The sequence below is a fragment of the Botrytis porri genome, assembly GCF_014898465.1.
Source record: "Botrytis porri strain MUCL 3234 chromosome Unknown BPOR_011, whole genome shotgun sequence".
NCBI classification, from domain to species: Eukaryota; Fungi; Ascomycota; class Leotiomycetes; order Helotiales; family Sclerotiniaceae; genus Botrytis; species Botrytis porri.
Genome location: NW_024066085.1, coordinates 262,008 through 280,447, shown reverse-complemented (window position 1 = coordinate 280,447; position 18,440 = coordinate 262,008). Strand labels below are relative to the sequence as shown.

The window sequence follows — 18,440 nt, the reverse complement described above, 5'->3', positions numbered from 1 at the left end:
ATCAAAGAAAGCCATGCAAGTTCCGCATTTACAGGATACCATATCCTTTCTATCAAAAAAGAAACCCGACCATCCCAAACACACCAATTTTTTTTAGATTGCTACCTATATTCATCATGTCATAACGCGAGTAGAGGCACTACCATCCTGGTTGTCCGGGATAACCACCTGAAGGAGGAGGAGGGTAACCACCAGATGAACCACCTTGTGAGCCATGTTGTTGATGTTGACCATGGTGAGGATGGCTTCCATGTGGTACAGGAGGCGCTCCACCACCATACATTCCTCCTGACATTTCTGGGCCAGGTGGACCACCGTATTGATGTTGTTGGTGCTGTCCATGCTGTTGATGTTGAGGTGCACCATATCCACCTGGAGAACTTGGACCAGATCCATAAGCTGGAGCTCCTGGGTATTGATTATGTTGTGATTGTGGTGCTTGTCCAAATGAAGACTGATGTTGAGGACCACCATATTGTGATTGTTGACCTGGAGCACCATATTCATGTTTTGGTGGCATACCGTGAGATGGGTTTTGTGGATCATATTGATGTGATGTAGCAGATCCTGGGGAGTAAGATGGTGCATGACCTTGAGAATAGGACTGTGACGATGGAGAGTGTGTAGCTCCTTGTCCATAAGATTGCTGTGCAGGAGCTGGAGAGCTGTAACTATTTTGGCTTGTACCACCTGGTTGATAGGAACTTGGAGGAGCAGCACCGGAATAGCCTCCTTGGCTTCCACTGCTATTGTTTGAATATCCAAAGTTTCCACCACCCTGCTATTGGGAAAATTAGCACAATACCATAATGTATCATTATGGTTTTACTCACAGATTGACTCTGATGGCCGAACATTCCTCCCAAACTTCCCATCAATCCACTTCCACCACTTTGTCCATGTTGACCACTCTGCGAACTAGAGTGATTCTGATTCTGATTCTGCGCGTTGTCTGTTTTCTTTCCGCCGCCCAATAAACTGCCCATCAAAGCTCCGGCAATACCTGATGAACCACTTCCACTTGTCGAATGCGAATTGTTGTTATTGTGATTTGATCCGGATGATCCTCCTCCAAGGAATGAACTGGCGAGTCCGGCAATACCTGATGAACCACCTCCACTCGTCGAATGCGAATTATTATTGTGGCTTGATCCGGATGATCCCCCTCCAAGGAACGAACCGGCGAGTCCGCCTAGTCCTCCCAATCCACCTTGTGAACCGGAACTGCTACTGCCTCCACCAAGAATGCCTCCGGTTTGTTTCTTAAGATATTGGTTGGTGATGAAAGACTATTGTCGAAAAAGACATTAGCATGATGCACGATAAACTCTCTAGAATAAAACACATAAATAAACTCACCCCGATACCTCTCTCCCCATCACCGCCCGCATTCTCCCCTCCAAATCCTCTGGTCCCATCACCGCCCATCTCCTGCGCATGACCCTGACTTCCATTCTCTCCTGGTAATCCATATGGGTGTTCTGTTCCCTGTGGTGTGGCTTGGGGGGTAGGACCCGTAGGTGCAGCGTGCGTAGGTGTATCCCATTGCGAAGCCCCAGTGCTGAGTTGCACGAAATAGTATTTCTTGGAATTGCCGTCCCATTGGGCAATCCAGCCAGATGGGAGAGGAGGAGGTGCGAAGGAGGGCCCTTCTTGACCGGGTCTGTGGGGATGATAAAAAGGTTAGTAATGTTCACATGTGAGTGATGCTTGATGGGGAGTTGAGGAAAGGGAAGGGAAAGAAAAGTGGAGGGTTACGTTGAAGGTCCTGTCATTTTCGCAACTGTGTTTGTTTGTATTTGTGTGATGGGATGGGATGGGATGGGATATGCGACTCCAGAGATGATGATTTGTAAAAACCGATGGAAGAATCAGAATGGGTATCGAAGTCGAAATCGAAGTTGTGGAAATCAAATGGTTGTCAGAAATCAAAAGGTATGTTAGGTATGCGAGGTATGTATGTCTGTTGGACAAAAGGTGGTCCGCATAGCCCCGCCACTATTTGTTCATATGGATGGATGTTTTATTCAGCCACACGAGTGACAGGTGAATCTGACTCTTTTCTCAGCTGGACAAGGGGGGTTGGGTGAAAATTATATAATATTACTATTTTCATACGAGCATTTATATAAAGGTGTATATATATCTATCTTGAGTAGTTCTTCTTAATCAATCTCGTTCTTTTTCTAGTGATGGTAATGTCTTACTATTATCGACCTATCTGGGTACCTAGGAAGATAGAGGAAACTACAAACATCTAAAAGCCCCTGCATTCCGCATCCATGGATATATAAGACCTGTGGCTTAGATTTTTGGTGGCCGATTTGTATGGAAAATCAACTTTCCCATCATCGTGAATTTATCACCCAAATTGGTGAAAAACCCACAACATTCTAGTTTAGATAGGCAAGTGCTGCACTACTAGATGGGTACACAGGTAAATAGCAGCTAATTTATGGATTTATTGAGTCAGTAAATATATTCTTTCCTCTAGTTATACTTCTTTCTTCCTCTGCAGTGATCTCGAGTTTGTTCTGTCGTTCAATTAATCAACCCTTTCATTATGTCCGCTGTACATCCAGATGCGAATCTCTTTCCACATGCCACTGGCTTGGCCGCCGAGATGGTTAAAAAACATTCTAAAGAAGAGCCAGTTAAGCTCTATGCTGGATGGGTATGCATTCTCCCATCCCCTCCCCATTCCCATTCCCACAACCTCGCACTCACTCACTCCACCCACCAGTTCTGTCCCTTCACCCAACGCGTGCTTCTCCTCCTCCTCGAAAAACGCATCCCCTTCCAATACATCGAAGTGAACCCATACCAAAAACCCCTCTCCCTCCTCAAACTCAATCCCCGCGGTCTGATCCCCACCCTCTCCTACGAAGGCAAAGCCCTCTACGAAAGCACAATCATATGCGAGTTTCTCGAAGACGCCTATCCATCTCACTACCCTCGCTTACTCACTCGCGAACCCTTCGAGAGAGCCAGATTGAAGATTTGGACCGATCACATTACATCACGTGTTGTACCGGCTTTCAATCGCTTTCTTCAGTATCAATCGGCTTCAGTGAAGGATACTAGGTTTGTGTCGATTCGTAATAGGTTCCTAACCTCGCTCTATGAGTTCACTCAGGAAATGCATCCCGTTGGACCTTATTTCGCAGGCAAAGAACCGTGTATAGTAGATTATATTCTAGCGCCCTGGGCACTCCGTATCTGGGTCTTTGATTATTTAAAAGGGGGTCTGCATCTTGAGGAATTAGGAGGATTGAGAGGAAGATGGGAGAAATGGGTTGAGGCGATTGAGGAGAGAAAGAGTATCCAAATGACTTTGAGTGCGACGGAATACTACTTACCGATTTATGAGAGATATGCGGATGATGCTCCACAGGTGGAAATTGGGAAGTCAACAGGAGAGGAAGGTGCAGTGTTTTGAATGGATGAGGAGAGAAAATGACAATAGATTTCTAATTCTAGACTGTCTGTTTTGACATCTGTTTCTATTACAACAAATTATGTACAATATGAATACTCTTTGCTTCTATTTCCGCTTACTTTGCCCCTTGTATATACGCGCAGCGTATTAAGTACCAATTTTTTTATCAAAATAAATTATTAACTCGAATGAACATTCTCCAATTCAGGGGATCGCTCTTCCCTTTCTCCCTGACTCTTCACCACGCTTTCAGATTGATTTCTAAGACTGATTACCGCCCGATCCTTCACTTTGTCCCCCATTCGAAGGTCCATTCGATGGTCCTGATGAACCACTCCCGCTCGCCTCCCCACTAGGTTCCCCAGAGCTAGAACCATTCGAACCACTAGATCCATTATCCCCCTGTCCATTCGACGGTCCCGATGACCCATTCCCACTCGAGCCGCTATTCCCCGGTCCACTACTACCCGGTCCAGTCGACGAAGGAGGCGGCGATCCAGAAGGTGATCCAGGAGGCGCTCCCCCAGTGTTACTAGGTCCATTCAAGGGAGTAGGTGCAGGAGACGGTTTATTTCCATTCCCATTTCCTTTCCCATTGCCCTTTCCATTCGAACCGCTGTTACCTGGTCCAGTACTATTTGATGCATTTGCAGCAGGAGGTCCAGGAGCCGGTTTATTCCCTTCCGAACCACTATTACCCGGTCCAGTACTATTTGATGCATTTGGAGAAAGAGGTGCAGGAGGCGGTTTATTCCCCTTGCCATTCGAACCGCTATTTCCCGGTCCAGTACTATTTGATGCATTCGCAGTAGGAGGTCCAGGAGCCGGTTTATTTCCTTTCCCATTTCCTTTCGAACCACTATTTCCCGGTTCAGTACTATTTGATGCATTCGCAGTAGGAGGTCTAGGAGCCGGTTTTTTTCCATTTCCATTTTCCTTTCCGTTCGAGCCACTATTCCCCGGTTCACTCGAAGGAGCCGGTGATCCAGAAGGTGATCCAGGATCTACTCCCCCGCTATTACTTGTTCCACTCGAAGGCGATGGTCCAGCAGGAGGTTTATTCCCACTTCCATTACTCGATTCTTCCGACTGTCCATTAGGAGGCTGTCCCGAAGCTTCATCATTTTCTCTCGAGATTACTGTTGTTTTTGAGACTGGGAGTGCGAATCTATATTTTGTTAGTTTTTTGCTCTTCTCTTTTTTATACATTCTATCTTCTTCTGGCTATATCCCGTGCTTTTGAACACAAATACAGACACAAAAATAGATACAGAAGAAAAAAAGATTTACACACCCATCAACCCTTCTCTGCTTCTCAAACGAAGGAGCACCATCCTCCTCAAAAGATTTCCCATAAATCACGAATGGTGCTCGAGCTACGAGATTCTTGGATACAGATGTAGACGTTAATTTGAGTGACCCCGAGGTCCCGACAGGAGCAGGAGCAGCGAGGACGCAACTGGCGAATGCGACCAGCGCGTAAGTGTAGAGGATTTGGGTATGCATCTTTGAGTGATTAGGAGTATATCCGTAAGTTTTGTGAAAAAGGGGGGTGAAATATTAGGTTCGGTTATGGATGAATGTAGATGAGAGTATCAAGTAGATGGAATTGAACCTGTCAACTGTATATAGAGTATTACGAGAAATGAAAAAATAAAAAATACGAAAGAAATTAGAGCACACAAATGTGTCAAGAAACTAGAGCAAGACGAAAGAAAAAACAGATAAAGAGTTGGGGTGAACGATATAATGTATATATACACAAAAACTAACATAGATCATACCACCCTCTCGGTGCCAAAAGCAAGTATCACCTAATACACAAAGTCCACATCCTCAACAAGAAACATCAGACTATCATGAATCGCACAAATTCACGTCAAACAATTTGGCACACGACTTCTCGAGTCAATGTTCAGTGCGTATCCGATATCTGATATCCGATATCTGATATTTTGCTACAAGTTACAAAATCATCAACACAAACCCGTACATCCCTCACAAGCGTTAATACTCCGCCTTACACTAAACACCCATCTATCATCTATCATCTACCCTCTCCCCAATCCCCAATCCTCGCCCCAAACTACCCCCAAAACCACAAACTCACCACCATAAAACATCTCACGCATCATCAATTACCGTATCCCCCCAAAGATTTTCCATCTTCTCAAAACATCCTCCTCCTTGCCATCATCATCATCATTAGTATCTACCCACCTACTCACCCAACCCATAACACGCCAAGCTCTGGAGACTCCATCCAAATCAAAAGACGTCACACGTCACACGAAACGAACCAGGAGGGGAAGATTAAGCTTAACTTTCAAAATGCATATACGAACACGAACATATCATATCACATCCTACCATGAAAAATCTCCATTCTCGTGCCACAAAACTTCACGGCAGAATATTTGACTAGGATTTATCATTTAAGTCTTCAGAGGCTTCCCTTGGTTGATGTGCCAATTAAAAAGTAGACAGAGACGGTACAGATCAAAGCAGAATACTCTCAAAACAACCAATTATTAAGTATAATTCACCTCTTCCCTTTTCCCTTCTTTTTCGACCCCGAGAAAATACACCATAACTTTTTGATATCATCCTCACTTACACCTCTACCTTCACAAATTCTTCACAAATTTTTCACAGACCACTCATCCCGCTCCTCAACCAAGCCCCCTTCCATGCTTGACTATACTAGTAGCCACTGCAGTATAACCCTCTTCTCACAAAATCCAAAAGTCACAGACTCACAAATTCACATCCTCCAAGCCCCCTTTTACCCGGCAAATCCCTACCCGAATTTTCCTTTCAATTTCCCCTCCTAAACCTCAAACCTCAAACTCCAAGCCCCAAACCTCAGTCCCTTGAACCTTCCCTCCACAGCACAGCCCAACACAACCACATTGTAATTCACAAACATTTCTCACACGAGTCTCGTCGAAACAAGCTTGATTCACATTCCCCTTTCAGTCCGTGCATAAGAGCGCATCCGTGCGCGTGTGCAGATCTCTAAGGCTCCCTACTCCCTGTCGTTTCGCAAGTTTCAACATTCTCGAGGAACTTCTCGGAATCTGGCTGTGGAGTTATTAACCATGTTGTGATTTCTTGTCCTTGCAACTGGATTGAGCAAAACACAAAGACCGCGTTCGGAACTCAACCATAAAACACTCCATGTGTCAACTTCAAATCACAAACAAACATCATCAGCAAGAATCCGGACACATCACACTTTATCTCCCTCCAGATAAATTGATCAATTAAATATGATATAATATCGCTATGAACCTCTCTCCTATAGGCTCCCCTACGCCCTTCCTAATATATCCATAGCCACGAATACGTGACCACGTAAACGAATTTCTGTCAAAGTAAAATGAAAAAGATATTAACATCTCGATGCTTAGCTATGCATGCCTATCCACCTATTTTACAACGAGAAAAACATTGATAGCCGGGGTAAAGTGTACATTTGTTTATTATCAACTTAGAATCCAAATGGATTTTGAGGAGCTGTGTTGCATTAGTGTTTGAGATTGATGGAGACATAGAGATGAACTTACTGGCTTGTGAGAGGTTCGCGCGTCTGCCAGTGGGTTGTGGCGCGATGTTGTTGGTGCCATTAAGTCCAAAACGAACTGGAAATTACATTAGTTGCAGGTTCATATGATAGTATGGTAAAAGAACAAAATTACCTGGTGGTGCTGGCCCGGTCGCTTGAGGGATTAAGGGAGATGGATGTTGCTGTGGCGCAGGTGGAGCCGGTGGTGCAGAGAAATTCTGGCCACCAAAACTGGTTGTTCCATTCATCATGCCTGTTTGCTGAGGTTGCATGGCAGGAGGCAAGAATGAGTTTACACCGGTAGGTTGAGGGAATTGTTGCCCAGTAGGGAATGCACTCTGGAAGCCTGTAACTTGAGGTTGAAGTGGTTGTGGTTGGAATGGCTGTATTGAAGGGTTCGAAAATGGTGTACCTGTCTGATTCGGTATGAATTGCTGAGGAGTGCCTGTTTGCATGGGAAATTGTTGGAAGTTGTTAGGTGCTCCAGGATTGAATTGATTGAATCCGGTAGGTTGTTGCATCATGCCAGTTTGCTGTTGCATAAACTGTTGTTGTTGTTGTTGTTGTTGTTGTTGTTGTTGTTGTTGTTGTTGTTGTTGCATTTGCTGTTGCTGCTGTTGCATGCGTTGTTGATTGAGGTCATGCAGACTTTGTCCAGGAGGAGCAATTTGAGGTTGGAAAGCTCCATACCCAGTTGCTTGAGCTTGAAGTGGAGGTGGGGCGTAAGCAGTCACAGCTTGAGGAGCTGATAAAGGTCGCGAAGGAGGAAGTGGTGGTATCAGAGTCGTATTTGCTCCCATTTGAGGGGGTCCAGGACGTTGGCGCGCCAAATTTGCTGGGAATAAAGGCCCAGAAGGCGCAGGTTGCTGTTGAGGGAGTCCAGTTTGTTGGTTTCCAATTCCAGCAAATATTGAAGGAGTGACAGGAGGTGGGCCTTGAGGTTGCGGTGTTGTTTGAGCAGTCGGCTGTGCTTTTACTGGCTCAAGGGGAGTGGACAACAGCGAAAGTTCTTGCATCGAGCCAGTAATAGCTGGCTGCTGTGGAGCGGGAGCTGGAGCCGGTGTGGACTCGACAGGCGCACTGCTTGTGACTTCTTGCTTTGATGGTTTGACATCCCATGCATCATCATCAAACCCTCCTCGCTTGACGTCCTTTCCTGCTGGAGTTGGAGCAGTTGCAAGGGGCGTGGCGACACCTTGAGGGGATGACTTATCGGTGCCATTTTGCGAAAAGGCGTTTGCATCCACCACATCATTAGTTTGTACAGCAGGAGCGGGGCGACCCTTTCGAGTATTATTTTTTAATGTACCACCGGGTCCAGAGAAGAGGCCAGCTTCACCCTCATCCTCACCGAGGCTGATGTTTCGCTTCCCATCTTTCCGCATGTATTTCTTGTCTATGAATCTTATTATTTTAATGATATCCCCCTCGCGAATTCCAAGGGTCCGAAGTACAGTGGCATCAATGTCAGGCAAAACACTCTCATCCATAGAATCTCGCTTGAATGCCTGTGCATATCTTTCACAAAGACCCACAGCAACGTCGCAAGAGAGAAAGAATTGGAACCAGTCATACTCTGGACGTTCAATGCTTGCGCCGACGCTTGCACCGTTGCTCGGCTGTCTTTCAGCTGCTCGTGACTTTTGCTGCTTTTTGATGTCTGATAGCGGCTTGTCTTCATCCAAGGATATACCCGTCATTCTTTCAACATATTCAAGATCTTCAACCGACATCTTGACAACTGGGACAGCAATTTTCACGCCGTTCATTTTGTGAAGATTTATCTTACCGTCTTTCAGCGCTAAAAATTGTGCCTCAACACTGAAGGACTTCGAGCGGTCCGTCCAGGTTCTTACTTTGGCAGGATCAGGTTCTATGGATTGTTAGCAACAATGCATTGCGCTGAATTGAAATGTTACTTACTGGATTTCGAAGATTTCGAAGAGCTATTTTCTCGGCCATTATCTCGTCTCTTCTGTTGCCCAGATTGGTTACCATTGTCACGAGCATATAGACTGCTACCCCGTTCGGGTAGTCGCATTCCAGGGCCTACCTCAACCTCGTCTCTATTCGCTGTCTTCAGGGCCTCCCTTGCTAGTCGCGCTTCCTCGAGTCTATTTTGTTCAACGGTTGATCGCCCCGCGTTTATTCCAGCCGAACTTTGTGGTTGCACTGTACCAACAACTTCGATGTAACTACTTGGAACAACCCCTTCTTTCGCATTCTTGACTCTCCGTACCATCCACCATTCCTCACTTTTTATATCGTCAATTATAACAACTTCATCTCCAACATTTACATCCACTTCATCCTCTCCTTGTGCCACAAAATCGTAGAGAACTTGTCCTCTCTTCTGACCAGATCCAGATCCTGCTGCAATAACTTCTCTCAATCCTTCTGCACGAACAGCACCTGCAAGTTCTCCCAAGGCACTCACAATCTCCGTCGCGGTGTCTTTAGCCCCGGCGTGGAAATCAATACTCTTGGTGGGTCGTACTAGTTCCATGAAAACATGCTTGCCTTCCAATGAATAATGCGTCATTTTCTCTGCTGTCCAAGTTTGTTCTGGTCCATCTCGGGCTTGCTCCGGGGCGATCAAAATTGTACCTGTAGCGATGTTGATACCTAGAGTTGTAGGCATTTTCTTCTTTTTGCCCATTACGTGTACCATCTCGCTGATGTTATACATGTGAAATCCACCTGGCACACGACTCGCTCTAGACTCATCTGGGGTATCGACGCCCATTGTGGCGAAAGATACTCTATTATAAGGAGGGGATGCGGTGACACCAGTGGGAGATGCAGGAAGCCTTGGAGAGTAATGCCGGGAAGGCTCTCGATCCCGCTCTCGACTAGGCTGGGGTACAGATACTTGCGATACTGGCCTCGCAGGCAATGTAGGTGTGGGTAGTTCTTCATCGGAGGCTTCGGGGGTGAATTCTGGTGGGGCTCGAGCTGCTGGAGCGGACGATTTCCTCTGCTGAGTCTGATGTAATATACCTGCGATTGCAGCAGCCGGGGTCGCAACTACTGGGGATTCGGGCGACTGAGGTGATAGAGGAGACTCGGGCGCCTCCGGTACTTCTTCTTCTACTGCAGCTGGTGGTGGTCTTGGTCGGCTTGGAAGACTTGGAGCAGGTGCTTCTTTGGGCTCTTCTAAGTTCTCGGACAATTCAATATAGTTTGCAGGTACAAAGCCATACTCTCCCTCGAAGCCGACCAAGATCCAGTCCGGATCTGATGTGTCGAAAACCTCGAGTTGTGCATCTTCCGTGAATGATAGTTCCTCGTCTGTCTGTCTCGTGTAATCGTAGAGAGCTCTAGCTTTGCTAGATGGTACTGCCTATAGAGATAGAAGTTAATATTTGCTGCACTATCGCTAATAAACTAAGTATGTTCATATTGTCATATGAACGGGTGTGTTAATCCCCCTATTGCCATCGTCATAAATCGCAGATCCAAATTGAATATCCATACCTCCTGGATGTAGTTGCTTGGGATTAATCCCACGGGTTCATCCTCATCGTCTGCAGAGGCCTTCTTCTTTGCTTTCCACCAGTCGTCTTCTGTGCTCTTCTCTAGCACATAGAGGATATCACCTTCGTTGATAGTAAGTTCTCCCTCACCTGCCGGAACGTAATCATATACTGCGGTATAAACACCCAGGAAACCCATCTTGTATAACTCGCCTGGAAGGTTGCTATGAGGGGAATAACCTCCTGCTCGGTTTCGGAATTGTTATTGTACTGCGAAGTGGTCTAAAGACTGCCCCATGTAATTTCGGGAATTCAGTCGTTCCAAGTTCGCGATGCCGGATTGACCCAGATATGGATGAGCTTGCCGCTTTGAACAAATGACAAAGTTGTATTGGGTTATTGGGCTGTTGAAGTCGATGGTCTATGTATGCCGAATGATTAAATGATACCGAAGCAAATGAATATTCTAAGATCTTAGGAGCAATACCTAGGAAGCTTCAACAATTGAGTGTAGACACGGATTGGTTATTGTGAGGTGAGTTGATAGGAAATGATGTTGCGTAGTTGGTCTGAAGAGCTTTCCGTATCTAGGGTCACATCTAGATGCTAATGCTAATACTCGAGTAAGTTCAAGTTGTTTAATGTAAATCCTAGCGTTCGTTCGCTCTGCATGACAACTCCAGCTCTTGAAACATTTTAGAGTGCAGACATCTAATCTAATTCACCAGTTATTGCGCGAGTATAAATCAGGACAAACTTATCTCATTCATATTGAAGAACACTACTACTCATCTTTTGTATTCACCAGTTCCCCAGTCATCGGGATAAAAAGACGTGGTTGAGTTGCATCCACCAGCTACGTCAGTCAGCATGGTATGGATGGAACGATACTGTAGGTCAGGCATTGGCATGTCAAGATTCATGCATTAACTCTTGGGATGTTATATATGTCCCGATGGATGATCAAGCATAAACTGTATCATGAGTAACTTTTACTGGGGTATGAACACACATTGAACGCACCTGCTAACAACTTGGAAGTCTCGAAGTCAATAAAATGAGTGTGGCTTTCATAACTTCGTTCGTTCGAGAAGACAACATCCGATGAACTATTGTTTGCAGAGTTGAGCTGATATAGGCGTTGTGAAGTTGGCCCTCGTTAGACGATTCTCCGCTGTGAATATCCATTCTCTTTTGGTCAAAGAAATAGTACTCGTCGATGCGAAAACCATTTCTCGTGCGAGATCCTTTGAGAAGCTACATGTTCAACGTATATATAGCTAGATACTGCATGAATTTTTTCAAAATACGGGAGGCGTTGAGCTGGTGAAGTCTTCATTCAAGCCACCCGACGTTACATTCTCAGATTCTAATAAGTATACCTAAAGTTCATGGTCCTCTCTAGTAAGACCATCCCCTTTCTCTGTCGGCCGTTGGCATACCAAAAATACATTGAGAAAATGCCAACAATGGCAATAATGAAAATTTGAGAGCCAATGCTGACCCAAATAGCTGTCAAATATCGAGGCGCCTCATTATATCTGATAATGAATGCACCTGCAATTCCTCCGAGCCCATTGCAGGCAGTTCCGGCAGCCGCAAAGGTTGCTCTTTTCCACTGTCCGACAATATTTGATGATTGGTATGCATTCATTGCTGCCCAGTTCGACACATAACCTCCTGTCGCTAAATATGTTCCAATATATCGAGCTGTGTCTTGACTAGCGAATCCCAACATGCAGAAACCCACAATGGTACAGATGGAATTGAAAATTATGACCAAGCCTCGAAGTTGATAGCGATCACCAACTATTGAGGAGATAATGACGGGAATCACAGCATAGAAATATGGTGGTGCTGATAACATGATGGAACTGTCCTCAGAAAATCCCATTCCAGTTTTCAGAATGATGGGTAGAAAGTAAGACATGCCTTTGGTTGGAGTTAGCGTATTAGTTCCAATGGTGTGCCTGGTGATTAGTACTTACTGGTCGATACCAGGTTTAAGCAAAAGAGCAAAGCACAGAAACCATAGATCTTTGGATCTAGGAAATGGATAATACATTTTCCCAATGAAAACTCCTCGGCCTTCACGTCTCCTCTATCATCAGAAATTTTCGTCAGTGCCAGATTTTGCTCACCGGCCGTCAAGAAACGAAAACTTTTATGAGCATTTTCTGGAAAATCTACCATCCAGAAATAGGTTACACATCCCACAACTATCAACAAATTAGCTCTCGACACCGGGCCATGAACCTGAGCAACTTACCTATAGCAAGCAAACCTTGCACTAGGAACATCCACCTCCAGCCGGCCAAGCCCCCTTTATCATTCAGATGATTTACGCCATAGTTGAGGAAAATTCCCAGACCCACAACGATAACCTCGCCCGTCTGCAAAAAAGCGAAACGAAGTTGTTGTTCTTTTCTGGTGTACCAAGTTGAAATAAGATAGCTCAATCCTGGAAAGATCGCAGATTGGGCAATTCCCAGGAGTAGACGAAGGGCTACCATCTGTTGCCAGGTATTGATGAAAGCTGTGCACTTCGCCATGCCATTAGAATTTCCTCCTTCAAATCAAGTCTGGGATTGACTCAGAGTCTTTCATACCAAGGTTATAATGCCAAACCCAATCGTAATCAACGAGAAGACGAATCTTGGTCCACACATCCTCACACACAGTGTAGCTGGCAGCTGAAATGCTACACTTGACACTGTGTAAACTAAGATTGACACAGACTACAGTGTATAAGATCAACATGCAAGAACAAGATCAATTGACGGGATACAAGAACTTACATATCTGTTTCCAACCCCCAAACCCAAATCCATAAAGAAATCATCTGCGACACTGGCCGAACTAATGATTCCCGAATCCATCAAATTCAAACTACATAATATTCCAGCGATCGTACACAATCTCCAATCTACCTTCCTCACCAATCTCCTTTCCAAATTCTTTCTGGAAGCTTCATCGATGTCAAGATCTTGATTTTGACATTCGATGGGGGTAGCATATGCTGTTTTTCCATCGTCATAATCAGAAGAATGGTGAGGCGAAGAAGCTGCTGCAAAATCGGGGGAGCCCATCGTTGATCAAATCTCACGCCGTTCCTCGTAAATTCCACACACACACGGAAACAATACGTCAAACAACAACTATACCAACTCGCTCACAATTTCAAAAACTCAAAAACGTGGAATTTTTTCGACAATACCGGATAATTGTAAATCAACATCTAATCCAATAAAAAATTGACTCATAGATAAATAAGCCGGATATATACATTTCTAAGTACCCAGGTCGTTCTTACAAAGCATTTGTGCATCCGCTGCAGATTGACTAGATAACGCAGGTCCCCATGTACACTTTGTGCGGGGATTCTACGGATTCGGAGCTACAAGGTATGGATGGGAGTTCGGGTCCGCGGGATGAGATTTTTAGATTCCATGCGGATTTATTGTGATTACTTACATGGGACTACAAATTGTTTGTAGAGGTGTTCGTTCTGAGAATGAATATTTCGAGGGACAACTAGAGGACAAGAACAAGGGCAAAGTAGGTTGTAGAAGATATAAATTACAACCTTACTTTGGGGGAAGGTGGGTTACCGAAGTTCTCGGATAAAATTATGAGATATTGTCAATCTTTTCCTACTTGGCACTTCCAGAATATTCACCCACTATTGTCATTGCAGCAAACTCTTGGATCTTCGAATTTATGTTACTTGCGATTTCCCCCCCCCCTTTTTTTATAGATAGATTCCAGTTAATACTCCTTTATCGCTTCAAAAGGGGCAGTATAATATAGTGTGCATTTATTTGTCTTTGGTCACCATACTATCGTACCTGCCTGCAGCTCAACACGCCCTTCATACATCTCAGATCTCAAACACATCATTACGAAATGACTAGCACCATACTCGAGTACATGTCACTCCGTAGAGATCTTTAACTGAATATTTAGAACATGAGATTCTGATTGAATCCAACCATATACAATCCATCAAACCCGACAGAGCTCCCTTACTTCTCTTCATTTGACAACGAACCAGATTCCGAGGTAGCACGTCTATCTGGTATCCAATTGCTGTTTGCTTTCATCACTCCAAACATGCTATTTCTTGATAGAGATATCGCGAGAGTGAATCTAGTGTCCGCCTGCCAATCTCATTCAAGTCAAGTTTGACTTTTTTGTACCTTCAACACCACACAGGGTTGGCTGTACAGTGTACAGGGTTCTCACAACCAAACTGAGTCTGTGATAATAATGGGTGCTTTTTCCATTACTATTCTTGCGCTCTTTGTATCCTGCAGTTCTATTGTCTCTTCATCCATGTATTCATTCCCAATACTCGCAATGCCATAGCTATACCTTTCTCCGCATCTCCTTGGTGTTAGCGCCTGTTTAAATGTAGAAGCACAAAGTTTGGAAGATGGTTTTTATTATTCAGATTCGTGGACTTGAATTTTGTCATGTAGTTACACAGAAGCCATGAATTACCCAATGAATATCGTTACGCGTTCTGGTCGAATTGACGGCTCGAATGGCTGAGACTGTTGAGATAGCGAAGCACATTTCATGGTTGCGTTCCGAAATTGGCCTATGACTTCGAACTGCTTCTTGTTTCGTATAGGATCGTATAGGAGATTTATGATGGTATATATGATATAATACATAACTACAATTCTTGATAATATACATTAACATTTCCACCCTCTTTATTCTAGAGCATCCATCGCACAAAATGAGCGCCAGAATCATTAATCCTGATATTTTTCTCGTCAAAATACTTAATCTTGAATTCTGTAATCCCCACCCCCGCAAAACAGGATGAGTACATAACTTTACATCTCAAATTTGCATCAGGAGTTCCTTTAGCTACAACAGTAATTCGATTCGCATCTGTCTGTTCCTCGGAGATGCCGTGGTTGAAATCAAGAATATAACATATTTTGTCAGCTGCTAATCCACTTTTTAGATCAACACTCCAAATCTCGATTCGATTTGCGCTTTCGCGGAGGCAGTAGATTGATCGGGGGATGGAAAGGATAGACTTTTCGCACTGTGTGATAAAGAGATACACGAGATCGGAAGTTGTATCTGTTGGGTATCGGGGATGGAATGAGCTCGAGCTCGAGCTTTTGTGTGAGAATTCATCAAGTTCGGTTTTTGTATTGGAATCTTTCCAGTTTCCTTACAGACCATGGAAAGTAGATTTAGCGAAGACAGCTTTCCCGTCCCGGGAATCTTGGAGTGTTTTTTGTAGTTTGTGCATGGCTTTTTCGGATTCGGTTATGTTGCACTGTGAGTCGATGTAGTGAGCTGGACTCACCATTCCTTCTCTTTCGTCCCATGATAGGTTTATTTTCTGAAGCCCTAGTTTCCGAGAGTTTTCTTCCGTTAATTCGGGTAATTCGGGGTAATCACTGAAGATACTTCGGGGGATGGATGAGGGATCTATCCATCGTGATCCTCAGCTCTTCCATAAAAGCGCAGAATTTCGAGGAATCCTCTTCTTCCGTTTCATCATGAGAAAAATCAGGAGATGAAAGCTCAATACTTTGCTCCCCCCATTTCCTCGTAATCACACGCGCTCGACTGTCTAAAACTCCCCAATACGATCCGGCGAAACATCCCATGAGTGCTAAGTTGCTAGGTGAGTCTCGAGAACTGCTCATACAATCTTCACTTAGGAGTAAAGGAAGACAAGCATATGAAGCATTGTAGCCTAAACTTTCTTTAATCCCTTCTGGGAGGAAATTCAGCGCGGGAGAGGTGGAAAATCCAGTAGCGTATACGACGGCTGCGATTTCTTCTATTTTTATTGGCTTGCATTGCATTTCAATGGTTGCGAGCATTGAATTTGTGTCATGTGTTAGATATTGTTTTATGGAGAAACGACGGGAGTGACTTACACATTGTCTTAGCTGAGTGATTCGACCAAAACCTTGTTTAATCGCACCAGACCTAATGAATTCCGCATACTTATCCCCCACAACCGCATAAGGAGCCCCCAAATCAACTTTCTCGCTCTTTTGCGATCCATCGTCATTTACATCCACTGTCCCAGAAATAAGCATACCAAGCGTATCCCTCAAATTTTTCCTCTTCTCCGCATTCGAAAGTCAAAAAGTAAATGAAATTGGTCTATCTGATCGCGAAGAGAGATCATAGAGACGCGAATCTAATTGCGCGAATGAAGGAAGTTTTTCATTTCCGCTGCGGACAAATGATGGGATGGGACTGAGGGGGTGAGGTATCCCAACTTTGAAGCCCAAACATATCCAAGTCTTTCATGATGCAAGTCGCGTTCGTAATCGGCCTGTTTGCCACTGCCCCGACCGTTTTAGGTGCTCCTATCTTGACTAAAGGTACATGTCTGCCGGCTATTACTGGATTGAAGTCGTCAACGCGTTGCTAACACATTAAAGACGAGGCTGCACCTGCTCAACTTAAAAGTAGAATTCCCGTTCCAAGCGAGCAAGTTTCGAGTATGATTTTGGCTTACAACGACGATTTGTCTGTGCCGGAATCGGCAGATGTAAACCTTAGGGCGGCTGTTGCGAGCGACACGGTTTTGAGTATGATTCTTGCCTATAATAACCATTTGTCCGATGCAGATAAATAGATTTCGACGATCCATAGAGTGAGATGAGTGGAGGCAGGGCGAAATTTGCGATTGATTGGTTGTTTATGGTTAGATTTGAGTTGGTTGAATGCTTCGGCAAAATCATTATGATCTTGATTTGTAATCTAGAACTTTGCGGTACACATCACACCATATATGGTCTTTCTAATATATCCAGCAAACTGTTAAGAGTATCCATGGATGTTCAATAGTTTCGGGGCGAAAGGAAACATTTTGCTTTTCTGTCAGAAAATCTCCGTAGCACATTCTTATCTTCTTTTTTCTTCACTATACTCATTTTGTTCAAAGGCTCAATGGCAACTATTAGCCATGGCACCGCCCTACCCAGAGCTCAAGTGATAGGCCGTTCTTGGCCGGCTTTTCTTGACGCATCAAGATGGCCAGTGGATATTCTCCAGCTTGTGGGAATTGCAGCAGCAATTGGTGTTGGGACAGCACGGCCACTAATGCCCTTGATTTTTGTAGGTTTAGCCAACAAATTTAATAATTTCCAAGATGCTTCTGCTTTGAAAGAAACCGTTGATTATGAAGTTCTGCGCTTATTATTGTATCTTTCTTTTTGGACAATGGATTATTACCTGCGCTAATGGTATCTTACTATCAATATCTGCAATGAATCGTTTCAGGAGACTCAGAGCATCGTATCTGAAGTCAGGTATCCATCAAGATACGGGACTAGTGAGCTAAGGAAAAGTCGCCGAGAGTTTTGCCATGAGCATCAATAGTATGGAGGATACATTGGCTGAAAAGCTTGGATTTGTTATGCAAGTAGGTTCAACTGTCATTGTTTCTCTGACCATTGCCTTTGTACACAGCTGGCAGCTTACTTTGGTTCTTTTCTCTACAATTGTGTTTTTGTTCATCAGTAACTCTGGTACCGCTGCTCTGGATATACGCTTCGAGCAGAAAATTCAGCAAGTTGAGGAAAGCGCGGCGGATTTGGCGGAAGAAGTGTTTAACAGTATACGTATGGTCATGGCCTGTGTCGCGGAATCGAAGCTTGGTTGATGACTATACCGCAATCCTCGAAGCTGCCACGCTGAAAAAATGTAGAAGAGTCCCATGCTTGCAGTGCAGTATCCCATAAGCTGATTTGCTCTGCTCTCTTCGTATGCTCTTGCATTCTTGTATGGAACGATTTTGTTAGACCGGGGGAAGATTTCAAGCGGCGAGAGTAGCCTCGATAAATCTGAATAAAGTATTTAACAGTACGCCAACTATCAATTCCCTCAGCAGTGGCGATGTAAAACTCGAAAGTATTGAGAGCGAGATTAGATTGCATGATATCTCTTACTTTGGTCTCTC

At 44.4% G+C, this 18,440-nt stretch overlaps 7 protein-coding genes across 7 annotated transcripts; 2 read left to right on the top strand and 5 right to left on the bottom strand.

Annotated features, from left to right (window-relative positions):
* Positions 1 to 139: 139 nt before the first annotated feature.
* Positions 140 to 1,775, bottom strand: EAF01_008112 (uncharacterized protein; the record flags this gene model as incomplete). Its single annotated transcript, XM_038916368.1, has 4 exons — positions 140 to 781; positions 834 to 1,289; positions 1,360 to 1,663; positions 1,759 to 1,775. 4 exons carry the CDS (start codon positions 1,773 to 1,775, stop codon positions 140 to 142), a joined length of 1,419 nt encoding a protein of 472 aa, XP_038767730.1.
* Positions 1,776 to 2,563: 788 nt separating this feature from the next.
* On the top strand, positions 2,564 to 3,439 carry EAF01_008111 (uncharacterized protein; the record flags this gene model as incomplete). Its single annotated transcript, XM_038916367.1, has 2 exons — positions 2,564 to 2,674; positions 2,744 to 3,439. The coding sequence occupies 2 exons, from the start codon at positions 2,564 to 2,566 to the stop codon at positions 3,437 to 3,439; spliced, it is 807 nt and encodes a 268-aa protein (XP_038767729.1).
* Positions 3,440 to 3,700: 261 nt separating this feature from the next.
* EAF01_008110 (uncharacterized protein) lies at positions 3,701 to 4,945 on the bottom strand (the record flags this gene model as incomplete). Its single annotated transcript, XM_038916366.1, has 2 exons — positions 3,701 to 4,607; positions 4,734 to 4,945. The coding sequence occupies 2 exons, from the start codon at positions 4,943 to 4,945 to the stop codon at positions 3,701 to 3,703; spliced, it is 1,119 nt and encodes a 372-aa protein (XP_038767728.1).
* A 1,987-nt stretch (positions 4,946 to 6,932) lies between these two features.
* On the bottom strand, positions 6,933 to 10,682 carry EAF01_008109 (uncharacterized protein; the record flags this gene model as incomplete). The annotated part of the gene is made up of 5 exons (XM_038916365.1): positions 6,933 to 6,958; positions 7,009 to 7,083; positions 7,141 to 8,880; positions 8,931 to 10,350; positions 10,485 to 10,682. 5 exons carry the CDS (start codon positions 10,680 to 10,682, stop codon positions 6,933 to 6,935), a joined length of 3,459 nt encoding a protein of 1,152 aa, XP_038767727.1.
* A 1,170-nt stretch (positions 10,683 to 11,852) lies between these two features.
* On the bottom strand, positions 11,853 to 13,572 carry EAF01_008108 (uncharacterized protein; the record flags this gene model as incomplete). The annotated part of the gene is made up of 5 exons (XM_038916364.1): positions 11,853 to 12,415; positions 12,472 to 12,702; positions 12,753 to 13,026; positions 13,093 to 13,221; positions 13,282 to 13,572. The coding sequence occupies 5 exons, from the start codon at positions 13,570 to 13,572 to the stop codon at positions 11,853 to 11,855; spliced, it is 1,488 nt and encodes a 495-aa protein (XP_038767726.1).
* A 2,108-nt stretch (positions 13,573 to 15,680) lies between these two features.
* EAF01_008107 (uncharacterized protein) lies at positions 15,681 to 16,566 on the bottom strand (the record flags this gene model as incomplete). The annotated part of the gene is given in 2 exon segments (XM_038916363.1): positions 15,681 to 15,912; positions 15,923 to 16,566. The coding sequence occupies 2 exon segments, from the start codon at positions 16,564 to 16,566 to the stop codon at positions 15,681 to 15,683; spliced, it is 876 nt and encodes a 291-aa protein (XP_038767725.1).
* A 218-nt stretch (positions 16,567 to 16,784) lies between these two features.
* EAF01_008106 (uncharacterized protein) lies at positions 16,785 to 17,114 on the top strand (the record flags this gene model as incomplete). Its single annotated transcript, XM_038916362.1, has 2 exons — positions 16,785 to 16,857; positions 16,918 to 17,114. 2 exons carry the CDS (start codon positions 16,785 to 16,787, stop codon positions 17,112 to 17,114), a joined length of 270 nt encoding a protein of 89 aa, XP_038767724.1.
* Positions 17,115 to 18,440: the final 1,326 nt, after the last annotated feature.